This window comes from Malaya genurostris, chromosome 3, assembly GCF_030247185.1.
Source record: "Malaya genurostris strain Urasoe2022 chromosome 3, Malgen_1.1, whole genome shotgun sequence".
Taxonomy (NCBI): domain Eukaryota; kingdom Metazoa; phylum Arthropoda; class Insecta; order Diptera; family Culicidae; genus Malaya; species Malaya genurostris.
In genome coordinates, this window is record NC_080572.1 from 83,807,337 (window position 1) to 83,822,004 (window position 14,668).

Here is a 14,668-nt window from a genome sequence, read left to right on the forward strand (position 1 = left end):
CAAAATTCATAGAATTCTACAGATTTTTATGAATATTTCATTTGCCAAATGTTTTTCACAGATTTCCACAGATTGTGATCGAAAATGTGCAACACAGATGGTACACAAATTTTTCAAGTAGAAACATAGATTTTAAAATGGCAACTCTGATCGTGAATCGCTGATTCCTTTCAGAAATGAATCGTTTTTCGTCATCCGCCAGAGAAGCCAGATCTGCAAATTTGTCTGTAAATTTGCAGATTTCGTACATAGTGCTGCAGACATATTTTGTTGTGCAAACCTTTGAAGACTTTTGAAAATCTAAAAAAAAATTAAAAATTAATTAAAATTTTACTCTCTTCTTTTGTTATAGAATAATATCTTGAAACACGTTTTTCGTAATGCTCCGAAAATATACAGACTTTCTGTGATATGCTTAGAAAATTTAAAATTTTGAATGTACTAAAACTGTGTAGCATAATTCAGCTGTTTTTCAAAGAAGGATGAATCTTACAAAAGTAAGCAAATCGAGTTTCTCTCTCCTATCAATAAGTGCTTAAAAATCCTACAATTTTTCCTAAAAATTTAGATTCTACCAAAATCTCAATCTTAGTAATACAAAGAACTATAATAGGCGAAACTATCATTCCATTTGTTTACGTAAGTTTCGTTCTCCATGCAAACAAACAGAGCGATACTTCAATTGTTAGTAAGGAAGGGCGAAACTATTTTTTTTCTTTATTTTAGTAATTTCCGAAACTTTTACTACTGGAAATAGTAAATGAGACGATAAAAATTACCCGCGGATTTGTTAACCAGTCAATTTCACGAAAAATGCGCAAGGGCGTATACTTATAATTCACACAGGAAGCATATACGTAAACAAATCGAAAAGGGCGAGATTCTGTTTTTGTTGATTTATTCAGTGGATATAGAAGTAAAGTGGTAAAATTTGCATGCCTTTTGAAGATAAACTAACAATTCATCGACTAATCATAAATTGATCTGAGAATATACCATAATTTTAAATATGATTCGAAACCAAAGTCGAAACATTCATCGATGTTTTTCTCCATATGCTGTCAATGTTATATTCGCTTTTCTTTGAAAAACAGCTGAATTGATCTTTGAAAAACAGCTGAATTGATATCAAAGGTTCACAAATTAAGCTACATTGTACAAGTTTTCAATTTTGTGCACATATTTTATAAATTACAACCATTTCTGAAATCGATCACAGACTGGCAACGCACCCCAAAAAGTGTTCAATTTGCTAGGGAAAACTGAGAGAAAATTAAAACCCGGCAAATAGTGAGACCTTTTTTTGCTCACAAAAAAAAATTCGAGCAGCTGTTATATCACGAGAAACGTGCACAGATTTTGCACAGATAGTTTTTTGGCTTGATCTGAGATTTTTGAAAAATGACCTGGCATCACTGACTCTGACCCGGTATGTTTGACGTGTGTTACAACGTTGCCAGGTATACCGATTTATCGGTATTTATACAGATATTTGACCTCTATACCTCAATACAGATATGTACTCCCAAAATAACGAAAATTCACGGATCGTACAGATAAATACCGATTTTTGTTAATAGCATGGATGGACAGGTGAAAAGACTGCTACGAGACCTTTTTTTGCCACCAAAATGAACTTTGGTGACATTTCCGTGAACTTATGTTGACGAGATTCTGATATTGATATGGTACAGATAGATTTTTGCGCCGAATACAGATTTTTGGAAAAATGACCTGGCAACGCTGGTGTGTTATCGGAAAACTAGTTGGAAATCAAAACATAATTCTTTCCATTAGTGGAGTGGTTGTGCAGTTTGCCTCCCGGAGCTAATAGAATTACCAAAAGTTTAAAGGTAAATACTTGTTACTGAGCGCATAATAAATTCAAAGCATTGAATTTGTGAATGAAGTAGTAGATTAACATCAACTAAGCATAATGGAAGTTGACGGTAACACCGTTCTGGCGAAGTCACTCAAGGAGCAGGTATGATAGTGAAAATCAATCTTGCAATAAATATTACACGTTTATTCGTCTATAATACTGTCTATAAGAGATGAAATAAATTTTCATTTGCATACACTTGTATTCGAATAATTTTTTATACTTTGGACTTTTTGATAGGCGAATAATCTCATATTACCACTGCAATAAATTTACTTTTTCGTCTTATCAGGGTGTTGAGTATGTATTCGGCATCGTTGGTATACCGGTTGTGGAATTATCAATGGCTATGCAGGCCGAAGGTCTAAAATACATTGGAATGAGGAATGAACAATCCGCTTGTTATGCTGCCCAGGTAGGTGTTACCGATGTAGTTGTTCGGTTTGTGACATGTGCGTGTTGTGATATTCAAATTTTTCTGTGACATAGGGTAGAGCCGATGGCGTAGAACCGCAAGCACATCGGATGCTGAAGAGAGGTGAAATAGTGTAAGCTAGCGCTATCATTTTAACTGTATTAAACATGATATCACGGTTCATTTCTTTTTGATAGATAATCGATTTTCAAATATTTGTTTACTCGTAACCAAGGGCCATTCAAGTATTTTTAGCTCATTCTTTTTGTTAGTCAAATTGATCCTTATTTCATATTGCTCTGTCAATCATGCAAACATAATCACGAGAAGTAGTGTGATCGTGCAAATATTCCTAACGCAAATACAAAATAATGGATACTTTATACGGTACATGTTTTTAGAATTCACTTCCGATGATTGCTTGGGGTTTGAAATTTATATTAATATTCATAGTTCAAATATTTGCTCGACTTTGCTTTTTTAAAGATAAATAGAATATGGGTGACAATATACAATAACAGTGAGTAAACAAGCATGTAAATGCTAGAAACAGCAGTTTTCCGGAGAAATAAATAGTTTTACGACAACTTTCCATATCCATTGCCTTTCGCGTGTTAAATTAAAGGTTTCTTTTTTTTGCGGGTTTACTTATAGAAGGTACGTAAATCTTTATATTGCAGTAATTTCTGCAAGAGGAAATCCATATAGGAAAGTGTTTGTTGTTAATCAAATGTGTAAGTGGATGTAAGCTGAAACTGAAAAATTTTTTTGTTCGAGTAGTTCTAAGAAAAGCGGAAGAGTTTTAGACTAAGATCTTCTCTTTTCTTGAATTGCAATTTTAAGCAGAATGATCCGATTGGTTTATTTTTCAACCATATGGAAGATTTATTGCTTAACATCAGGAAAACAAGCGCCGGAATTTGTTTTTACGCACACATTACTCATACGCTTTCAAAGAGTCTTGCTCCTTATCTAGTATAACATACAGAATGAAACCAAATATATTATATATATATATATATATATATATATATATATATATATATATATATATATATATATATATATATATATATATATATATATATATATATATATATATATATATATATATATATATATATATATATATATATATATATATATATATATATATATATATATATATATATATATATATATATATATATATATATATATATATATATAATATATTTGATGAAACAGTGCTCGCGTAGGTCATCCTTAAGAAAACTAAGTGGGTTCACTATTATATGCACTTCCGGCACCGGAACCCGATAACCGGTATAATCGATGTCGGTTCGCACGGCCACCAACTAACATGACTTACAAACTCTATTAGTTTTTATTCAAATTTTGAAGATTTTTTACAATTTTACCATCGTACTCTAAACGACGATTTGAATTTTTGTTGTATCCGAAGATTTGCAGTAATTTTTGGTAGCACCATAAGACCTTTCATTTGACCCTATGGTTGAGAATAACGGTTTTGAGTCAAGTTTTCAACATTTTTTATGGTTTTTGTTTCGCTAGTTTAAGTGACGGTAAACAATATTGAACACACTTTACCCTATAATTTCTGAACCGGACATCGGATCCAGATGATAAGACCTTTCATTTGAATTTAAATTTGTGGAAATCGGTCAAACCATTGATGAGAAAAGTGAGTTAGATCCTTTTTGAAATAAATGACCACTATTGCCGATGCTTTCGGAATCGGAGACCGGGAACCAGGATAACCGGATTCGGTTTTTTAGTCGCCTACTGGTAATGGCTATCGATTTGTGTAGTTTTGAGACCAGTTTAGATTTTTTTCACGTTTTTTGTGTCGCCGGTTTAAGTGACGGTGTACAATATTTAACACACTTTACCCTATAACTCCGGAACCCGATGAAATTTCCTATGGGACGCTGAGACCTTTCATTCGAATCTAAGTTTGTGGAAATCGGTCTAACCATCGCTGAGAAAAGTGAGTGAGATCCATTTCGGAATATGTGACCACTATTTTCGGTGCTTCCGGAACCGGGGACCGGGAACCAGGATAGCAGGAATCGGTTTGTTTAGTTGCCTACTGATAATGGTTATCGATTTGTGTAGTTTCAAGACCAGTTTACCCTATAACTCCGAAACCAGTTTACCCTATAACTCCGGAACCGGAAGTCGGATCCGGATGAAATTCAGAAATTCCGTATGAGACCTTTCATTTGAATCTAAGTTTGTCAAAATCGGTTCAGCCATCTCCGAGAAAACCTAGTAAGATTATTTGACACATACACACACACACACATACACACAGACATTGCTCAGCTCGATGAACTGAGTCGAATGGTATATGACAATTGGCTTTCCGGACCAATTTTTGCTAGTCGGTTTTTCAAGTGATTGCATAACCTTTCTGTATAAGAAAGGCAAAAAACGTGAATTGAGGATTCGAAGATGAAAATTCAAGATGTCGTCTTCCGATTTATTGATGTTTTCAGAAGTCTTGTACAATACAATTTTTTCGAACAGGATTTGGAGTAAAAGTACTGGGAAACAATGATTGACGTCGTTTTAAATTCCAATATGGCGTTTTTCGGTTTATCGGTATGTCTTGAAAATCTTTCCAATATTTTCGAAAATTCAACATGGAGACATTTGGTTCATTGATATTCCTCGAGAACCCTTATAGTAGAGATCTTTTCGGAACGGATTTGACGCATAGATACTCGAAAACTTCGTTTGAACGCTGAACATACCCAATCTATAGACACACATTTAGGAAATCAACTAATCGTTGGATTGCTCAACTAATTGTATTGGTGTATTATCGGATATATTTTCAGCAAACGTTTGATTTCTTGGTAGTGAAAATCTTTTTAAGAAAATGGAACCGATTAACCGATTAATTTTACCGAGTTCCAGGCTATGAGGACAGAAAATGTATTTATACAGCATATTTTAGGTAATAATAAAATCTGCATATTTGCATTAGCATATCTAACTTTGCGAAATACAGTTTACAAAGCACCGATTGATATTGTGAAGAGTATATCGTTGGCGCATTAATTGTGTTCGAAGATCTACTTGGAACAAATGATCGACTCTGATAATCGATCGGCAGCGCTGCCGAATGTTGTACTGGCGCACAATGTAAGTATAAAAAGATTTATGTGTTAACGCTCTAAACTTAATATCCGACAAAGTGCATTGACAGCTTTTAGAAGTCCAGCCCAAGAAAAGGGTTATTGCATGGAACGACAAGCAATCAAAATTCATGTTGAGTATGCATAAAAAAAGTATGGAAGCCGTTGAACCAATAAAGAAATTCAGAACATAGAAAGAATTGTGAGAGGTCATCGCAAAAAATGGCCGTCGAATTGTGCATTAATTTTTCCGGTTCGCAAATAGGTAGACAGTTTTTTACAAATCTACTTCTGGAAAATCTCGTCAAACTTCAGCCTTCGAGCAGGAGATCGATATGATCGCTGCCCTTGACGCCTCTCTTGAATCGGAGATCATAACGTCCATAACAATCAAAAGAAAAAAGGGTAACACGCAGTTCGGATGAACTTTCAGATGGTCCGTCACTGGAAAAAGAAACCGTAAGGACAAATTTTTGAAACTGTATATAAAACAATGCGAAGCTCGTGAAAGATGGGAGAAATTACGCGAAGGAAAACGCGAGAGCAGACATCGGGTACGCAAGGAGGTCGTGCAGGAATTTACAAAAGCATTTATAACAAAGGTTCAAAACATTAAAACATAATTAAATAAGAAAATAAAATGTTTATTTTCAAGCATCAATGCAATCCCTTGAAATTAATGTATCCATAACATGTCAGCAGCTGTATTTCTTCTAACCGATATCTTGCACCAATACATGGAACGGCTACTGAAATTTGTTTTAAGTGTTTTGCTGATCTATTGTAATTCTCGTCTTCATTATCCGTTATATCGTTTCTATCAGTGCAAATATTGTGCAATACACAGTATGAAAGTACAAATTGGCTCATTTGTATAACTGTGAAAAAGTTAAGACGTGTTAATTGGCGGAACGAGATTCAAGAGTTCCGAAAACCTTTTCTATTTTTACTCGAGTCTGTGTGTGTTTCAGATTGTAACGTCGTTGCTGAAGCGTTAGACTTTCGATAAGGCGTCAATAAATATTCACGAATTGGGTACGCTGCCTCACCGACAAAATGAAAACACCCTGCTACGCATAATGTAGCAATTTCATTACTTATGGGTGATAATGTGAAAATACGAGAATTAGAGAAATGCATACGTTTAGGTCACATCGTGACGATTTAGGTTAACCGTGACCGTGCTGGTTTTTTTATCGTGATATACATCCCATCAATAGCTGTAATAACGTTAGAAAATTTTTATATCAAAAGTGTTAAACTATAAACCTGCTGTTTATGTTGAATACTCATGTGATAAAATAAAAATTCTTACGTGGAAATTTAAAGATGGTCCTTGAAATATTGTACAAGAAATCCAAAGATATTATTGAAATGTTTAGAAAAAGTTAACAAAGCACTATCAAACAAATGAACTACTTCTCTGTAAGTCTCTTTGTTTGTGGCAAACCTCTAAAATAAGGCTTTGTAGAAATGATTGATGTATTGTGCAGAATTTTCCAACAAATTTATTGCATACAATATATACAACGACTATGCCCTTCTCTTAATCCACCTAGCGGTGTTATAATGCATTTATGTTGTCATTCAAACAGTATCGTTTAGACATATAGTTTTCGTTAGAATAGTTTCTGACACGAATTTGGGCTGATTTGTCCCCCAAATTTATTCAGATTGTTTCGGTTTGTTCAGAAAAGCTTGATTCAATGTTTACGTCGCATATTCGATAACGTTCTCGAAACCAAAAGTATCAGCAATAATACATTTGAACTTGATCATTGGTTGCTTTCTGAATAGAGTGAGTTTCTGTGAAACCCAACTTTTTCTGATATGTAGAAAAATCCAAAATAAATCCTAACACAAGTATCACATATTATTTTTGAATCGTTTGTTTCCAAATTGAATAGTCGGTACTTATCTATTAGCCGGACGCCAGAAGAAAAATTCCATCCCGCTGCCGCACTTTCGAACCAAACTGAGGTAAAGTAAGTGAGCAGACCGGATAAACGAGACGGCTACTGATTTGTATGTCAGAGGCTGCCGCTTTCGGAGGCATGTCAGAGCGTGAGCTGAAGTTCCTGAAATGTTGATTCACAGTTCTTATTATTGGAAACATAATTAACACTTACTATATGTAGACTAGAGGTAAAATCTTAAGTGCTTTCGGCAACCGAATAGGGAATTTTCTAAACTTTCTGAATATAATTGACGCTTTAGACCAGGGGTTCCCAAAGTGGTCGATATAGACCCCTTGGGGTCGATGTCCTTTTTGAGGGGGTCGACGTAAACGAAAACTGATATCCTCCTATTGTTTGATATAATTTGATTTAGTTTTAGTAAAGGGGTCCATGACTAAAAATAGTTTGGGAACCCCTGCTTTAGACCACCGAGTCATGATGGTCTCTAATTTCATAAGAACAATTTCAGGGTGGCAAGTGACCGGGAAAATCGGGAAAACCGGGAAAAAGTCGGGAATTTGGTTTTACCGGGAAAATCCGGGAAAACGTCGGGAATTTTAGTGCAAATCCGGGAAAAAATTTACTAGTCCTAATCTTAGTAACGATTTTCATCATCATGATTTTCCTGATACCACAAATGAAAAGTTGGAGGAAATTTTGTGTTTGAACTAGGAGTTCAGTACAAGTTTTGAAACATCTTATTGTCCCACACAGGTTCAATGGTTCACAATCCATTGAAAATGGGACCAACACCTCATGTCTCAACGGTTTTTGTATGGGTTTGACAGCAATTTTACAAACAAAGATGTCGACTTTCATTTTATCCACCGTTTGCAAGGAGTATTTGATTTCCTTCTTTGACAGCTGAAATTGGTTTTTCAGAGTTCGTAAGAGCCTGTTCAGTGAATCTATGTTTGTTTTTTTTTTTCTTCGAAGATTATCATCTATGATGAGGATATTGATGTCGACGAAGGAGTAGTCGAAGATAGTCGATGATAGGAGAATACAATTTAAATCATCTCAGTCACTAGAGGCATAGATTATTGTTGTTTTTCCAAAGTGACAAGCGTACATTTTAAGAATTCTAGAAGGATTTTGTTCACTCGCCAGAACCCTCTGAAAGAATATCATATACGTTGTTAGCAGTGGCGTCTCGTCCTCATGTGCAACGCGTGCACTGCACAACTGGTCAAATAGGCTTCAGTGGCTTATGCTTATGGTAGTTGAAAACAAATTGCTGTCTCAGTTGCAACGTCAAAACGGTTCTGATATCATACCATATAAGCAGTGCACAACCCGTAAATTTTGTCACGAGACGCCACTGGTTGTTAGAAGGAATCGAGTTTGAGGGAGGAGTGTTGTTCTTTAGTTCATTCAGTTTAAATTTAAAAAAGTATTGGAATATACTAGAGATGATCAGTACGCGTACGGTCAAAAAGATTCTTCGAAGATTGAGTGTACTGGAGTTCTTTATTGAAGAACGATAGCTCTCTAATCTTCTCAATAGAATAGTCTTTCGAAACGTTTGCTGGTTTGAGGAATCTGGTAGAAGTTCGCAAACTTTGAAAATGTATACAAAAGAGAATGATTATTTATAGAACACATGCAAAAAGACTTTATTATTATTGAATCTGTTTACTACAAAATATAATTTATAGGTCTCATATTATTTTCGAAGAAACATACAAAGTTTCAGAAAAACAAAAGAACGGTTCAATAGAACTAATTCATTCGGTACAACTATTAAGTTTGAAGTTTGTTCTTTGAAATGAACGGTTTTGCCTATTTCTAGTATACACTCCTAACTTGCATAGGTTTAAAGAAGGACTGATTTTCCAAATAACTTAAACTTCAAAATAACTGATGATATTTCTGGAAACACCATCAATAATCGAATATGATGTGAATGCTGCGCTTAAGAGTGTTACTAGAAAAAAGTAAAAAGTTTAAATAAATTGTGTTGATTGTTCAAGAAAATTGCAATAATTTTGATGCTTCATTCCTTTGTGAAATGCAAGTTTTAATCCTATTATTACATCGAAGTTACTGGCGAAGTAAAAGACCAAATAAAGATGGAATACATTGGACTGGATAGTACTGTTAGTTCAGAAGCTTAACGTTTGGGCAAACTGTGGATGAGATTTTTAATCATAGTTCCAAAAAGATACTTATTACTCTCGATGTTTTTTTGAATATGGGATTTCAACTTAAAGCTTGAATGAGATAAATATTTACAAAACACTGAACATAGGCTATTTGAGCCTGTTAAAAAAACCGAGAATTTTTAGTCTCGCGCACCGGGAAAACCTGGAAAAACCGGGATATTGAAATCGCTAATTCACTTGCCACCCTGCAATTTGTAACCCTGTGGGTTTCATGTAAATTACTTGTTGGCTCCACCACCAATTCCTCTCTACCTAATTTCCCCTTTGCTACTCGTAAGCGAGTTACTCTCCCTCTCTTGGGTAACGCATCTGGCACTCGATGAGTGTCATGCTACCCAGAATAGCAGTGGAAGGGTACCTTCCGTCAGACCGTGTCGATTTCACCATTCTTGTGTTGACTCTATAAGGGTTTGAGCATTGACGCTTGGGGAGATTCGCCCAAAGATGGAGCCACCTGAGACCGTATTGCCAAACAATAAGCGACCTGTCAAAGTATGCATTTTTGTCGGGAATTTTGGTTGCATTCCGATAAATGTCAGTCGTGTCTCACAACAGTAGTTAATAAAACAGATAAGCGGGAAATGAATCGATCTCTTTAGACCGTGACTGTCCAGCAAGACAGAAGTGCGCGACGGAAACTAAAATTTATATCTAGTGGATGAAGAAAAATCGGAACCGCGTAAATTGTACAAATATCTCAGTATCAGTCGTGAGTGATAGGTTAAAAAGTTATAGTATGTAAAATTGAGAATTAGTATGAGAAGTAAACGTGAAAAGTGTACAAATGTGCTTATATCTAATAGTACGGTTAGTTGAAAATTTATTCTAATATGATCTAGGGTCTTAAAACAAATTATATTCAGATTCAACTGTACTGAGAAAACACGGTGAAAGGAGTGATTTTAATTGTAAGAATCAATTTCGGATATTAAAAGGTAAATCAATTTATGTATTGCACATAACCTAAGATTCGACATTAGATGGTTGAAAAAAAGAATAATGACGTCACCGGTGCTAATGCTCGTGCAGGTTCGCTTGTCTGCGGACATTTTTTCTTTACTATCGGAACAAGTTCCGATCTTTCTTCACAGTTTATAGAACGGGTTACGGCGTGGAGTGAAGTTACCAAAGAAACGCCAGCGATCGACCGCCATAACAACCAACTAAGCGTCCATCGTCGATTAACGCCATTTTGGAGCGAGGCTAGTATCGACCGTAGTTTGGCACCATTGTGTTAGCATCACGAGGTCGCCTAGAGAAAACACACATCGCAAGCCAGAATTGATGGTGATGGGTACAGGAAGTACCGAAGAGACCACGTTAAACGAAATTCCAACGTCCCAATTCAACAAACGGTTTTATGGAAACGAAGGTAGCCGATTCCTGAAAGTTCGGCTAACAGGCCAACAAGCGACAGGGACAACCACTGACAAGCGGATGTACCAGGTATCGGGTGACGTCAGTAGTAAGTAAGAAAAGATCTTGTGAATTTAGTTAGTAAGTCAAAAGTTAGACTAGGGCATTTAGAAGAGGATGAAATTAAAGCAGGTGATTATTGAACAATGTACACTGGTTCTCGCTCCCATTACGATTTCCCTGGCTGCAATGAGCCATACATAATTGCTCTTGCATGACGGTTACCTCGAAAGGGTTTTGATTCAGTCCGCTTTTGAGCATCCCTAGTTGTGGAGTTGTTTTGCCGCAGTCCGGTGGAAACCCTGTTGGTCTAATGGACTAAGCCCGTTCCCCCGTTCCTGCTAAAAGAGGTGGTATGAGGGTGGTGTAAGTATTCGATCTGCGTACGGTGTAAGCGACCCTTAGAGCATTCCCAGCGATTTCCTAAAACATAGGAGCCAGCGGTTTTAATTAAACAGAGAGTTACAAATTGGAGTTTCAATTTAATGACAGCCCTTTTCATATCCATCACACTTCCATGAGATTAACTAATATATATCCACCCTCATTCTTGTTCCGTCCGTACCTCGGCGAATCACCGTAAGGTTAAATCGAGGGTAAATAAAGCAACATAATAATAATAATAATAATAATAATAATGAAATGTTCACTATGAAATTCTTATAACAAATGCTAATAACAAGATTAGTGAAGTGGTTCCAAAATGATTTTTTCAATAAAAATCCTCGAGACAAAAATTGATACTAAATTTATTTGAATAAATCTTGCTTTAATATCAACAACAATCTCATCTGTTCTAGGCAATCGGCTACCTCACCGGGAAACCGGGTGTTTGCTTGGTTGTTTCCGGACCAGGGCTGCTGCATGTGACCGGTGGTATGGCAAACGCTCAGGTGAACTGTTGGCCTTTACTGGTGATCGGTGGTTCAACCTTCCAGGATCATGAGGGGATAGGAGGCTTCCAGGAGTGTCCGCAGGTAGAACTCAGCAGACCGTACTGTAAATATGCCGCCAGACCACCGGGAGTACCATTAATCCCGCTGCACGTCGAGAAAGCTGTCCGTTTGGCCTGCTATGGAAGACCCGGAGTAGCCTATCTGGATTTTCCAGGAAACCTTCTGCTTGCTAGGGTACCGGAAGATAGTATTCCGAAGCAATACGTACACCCAGAGCCACCAATTACATTCCCCGATCCAAGGCATGTGAAACAAGCTGCGGAGCTATTGTCTACTGCCAAAAGACCATTAATTATTGTTGGGAAAGGCGCGGCCTATGGTCATGCTGAGTTACATTTGCGCCAATTGGTGCATCAAACAAATTTACCATTCCTCCCAACACCAATGGGTAAAGGAGTCATTCCGGATTTAGATCCACAATGCGTAGCACCCGCACGCACTTTGGCTCTGCAAAAAGCTGATGTCGTATTACTACTTGGTGCCCGGCTCAATTGGATGCTGCACTTTGGAAGATCTCCTCGTTACAGTGCCGACGTCAAGATAATTCAAGTAGATTTGTTCGCGGAAGAACTGCACAACAGTGTGCCGAGTGCTGTTGCTGTGCAATCCGATATTGTTCCATTCGCGGAACAGCTAATTGATGAACTGGCGCGTATGCATTATTACTTCGACAATAACAATGACTGGTGGATCGATCTTAAAGCCAAGATCGATAAGAACAGAAAAATTGTACATCAGATGGCGATGAATAAGGAAATCCCGCTGAATTATTTTGCTGTATTCCATCATCTTCAGGAATTAATTCCCAAGGATGCTATTATTGTTAGTGAGGGCGCTAATACCATGGATATTGGTAGATCATTTCTTCTGAATAAATGGCCTCGTCATCGACTGGATGCAGGAACTTTTGGTACAATGGGCGTTGGGCCAGGATTCGCCATTGCAGCTGCTCTGGTGTGTCGTGATCGTTTTCCGGGTGAAAAGGTGATCTGCGTTGAAGGAGACTCTGCATTCGGTTTCTCTGGAATGGAGATCGAAACAATGATGCGTTATCAGCTACCGATTGTCATTGTGATTGTAAACAATGGAGGAATCTATTCGGGATTTGATAAGCAAACTTACAATGAAATTCGTTCAGGCGGTGATTTGACACAAGTGTAAGTATATTGATTATGGTAACGAAAAGCACAAAATGAACGTTGAAAATGTGCTCTCTCTTCTAGAACGCCTCCGTCAGCATTAACCGTTGAAACCCACTACGAAGCGATGATGAACATGTTTGGATCGAAGGGCCATTTCGTGCGCACTATTCCGGAGCTGCAGGCAGCCGTGAAAGAAGCACTGATTTTAACCGATAGACCAACGATCATTAACGTGATCATCAGCCCACAAGCGGATCGCAAGCCTCAGGACTTCCAGTGGCTGACCGAATCGAAGTTGTAATTTTTTCAGTCATGTCGCATGTTTTCCAGTTCCAAATATTTTAAGAAAGGTGATATGGTTTTACAATATGAAGTGCTCTGATCAGGTGATTATAAACTTTACGTGTTATTTTTATTTTGTTGAGAGTAATAAAAATAATGTATAGAAAAACAACTATGAACTGGTCTTTGGGTTTTTCCTCCTTGTAGCTGATACTTTATGCTGCATTGATACATAGTAAAAAAGAACTAGATTACTGTTAAGCGTTTTACTAGGAAGAAACGACTGTCTATCAATACTTTCAAGTGTCCGAACGATTTGGATCAAGTGGCACGTTTCCCAGTAAAGCAATGCAAAGTCAGAGTACTGCATTCCGATGGGAAAACTTGACTTTCTGTTTCAACAGACTTCGCGAACTATGGACACTAAGCATCCTTTTAAATCAGAACTTGAGCATACGACATCCGGTTTTCAAGACCACCACCTAATACTCTGAACAATTGACCCGGGCGTTTTGAATTTTGTTCATTTGTTTTTGCCTTTCTCTATAGGAACATGCAAAGCTTCTTCCCTCAATATACACATTAGAAAATTTCGCAGAATTCGGTAATTTTTTGCCGAATTTTCAACAGCTAAATGTTCGGTAATCAGTTTGGGTAAGGGATAAACAGTTTCAGTAATCAGTTTCGGTAAGGAATAAACAGTTTCAGAAAATCGTTTTTTTTTACATTTTCTTTTTGTATGTAAGTGTACACACTAAGATTTAATTCCTTTGTTCGGTAATATTTTTGACGAGATCTTTCGGTAATCTATAGAAATAACCGATATTTCGGTACATGGGTTTTATTTTACAACAATTATGCAAATTTTCACCGAACGATCAGTTTAACGTAAATTTTCATTACAGAATTCTGTATTAGATATACAATTGATACGGTAAACCTGAATAGTCGCCGAATACGGTAAAAATCGTACTGTCCGTTTGGTAAAGTTATCTTCCAATAACCGAACTTCTGTGAAAACTGATTGTCATGAAACTAACTGTCAAACAGTTATTAAAATATTCAGTGAGTGTCTTTTTATTAACCAAATGAAAAAAATGTTGAAGGGTTTATCGAATGGATTGAGGTACAGGTGATAAAAGTTTTTAAGACATTACTTCACTTGTGCCAACACAAATCGTTCAAGGGTAATTTTTGTTGAACTCGACGGATTGTGCAGTGTTTTGGAAGGCGCTCATAATTCCGGACATCTGACACTTTTGAAATTTCTCGTGGAATAAAACCATTTTCTCCATTCGTTTTTGTG

At 36.7% G+C, this 14,668-nt stretch overlaps 1 protein-coding gene across 2 annotated transcripts; it reads left to right on the forward strand.

Annotated features, from left to right (window-relative positions):
* Positions 1-1,741: 1,741 nt before the first annotated feature.
* Positions 1,742-13,534, forward strand: LOC131436168 (2-hydroxyacyl-CoA lyase 1). 2 transcript variants are annotated; one of them, XM_058604709.1, is made up of 5 exons: positions 1,742-1,853; positions 1,914-1,984; positions 2,175-2,297; positions 11,783-13,095; positions 13,162-13,534. In XM_058604709.1, exons 2-5 carry the CDS (start codon positions 1,937-1,939, stop codon positions 13,379-13,381), a joined length of 1,704 nt encoding a protein of 567 aa, XP_058460692.1. In that variant the 5' UTR covers positions 1,742-1,853; positions 1,914-1,936; the 3' UTR covers positions 13,382-13,534. The 2 variants fall into 2 exon arrangements, with proteins under 2 accessions (XP_058460692.1, XP_058460691.1); XM_058604708.1 differs by having other exon boundaries at positions 1,762-1,984.
* The last annotated feature ends 1,134 nt before the right edge of the window (positions 13,535-14,668 follow it).

Coding starts and splice junctions, on each gene's coding strand:
- LOC131436168 (XM_058604709.1), top strand. CDS start 1,937: ATGGAAGTTGACGGTAACACCGTTCTGGCGAAGTCACTCAAGGAGCAG. Junction 2,298..11,782: donor CCGCTTGTTATGCTGCCCAG/GTAGGTGTTACC, acceptor CATCTGTTCTAG/GCAATCGGCTACCTCACCGG. Junction 13,096..13,161: donor GGCGGTGATTTGACACAAGT/GTAAGTATATTG, acceptor TCTCTCTTCTAG/AACGCCTCCGTCAGCATTAA.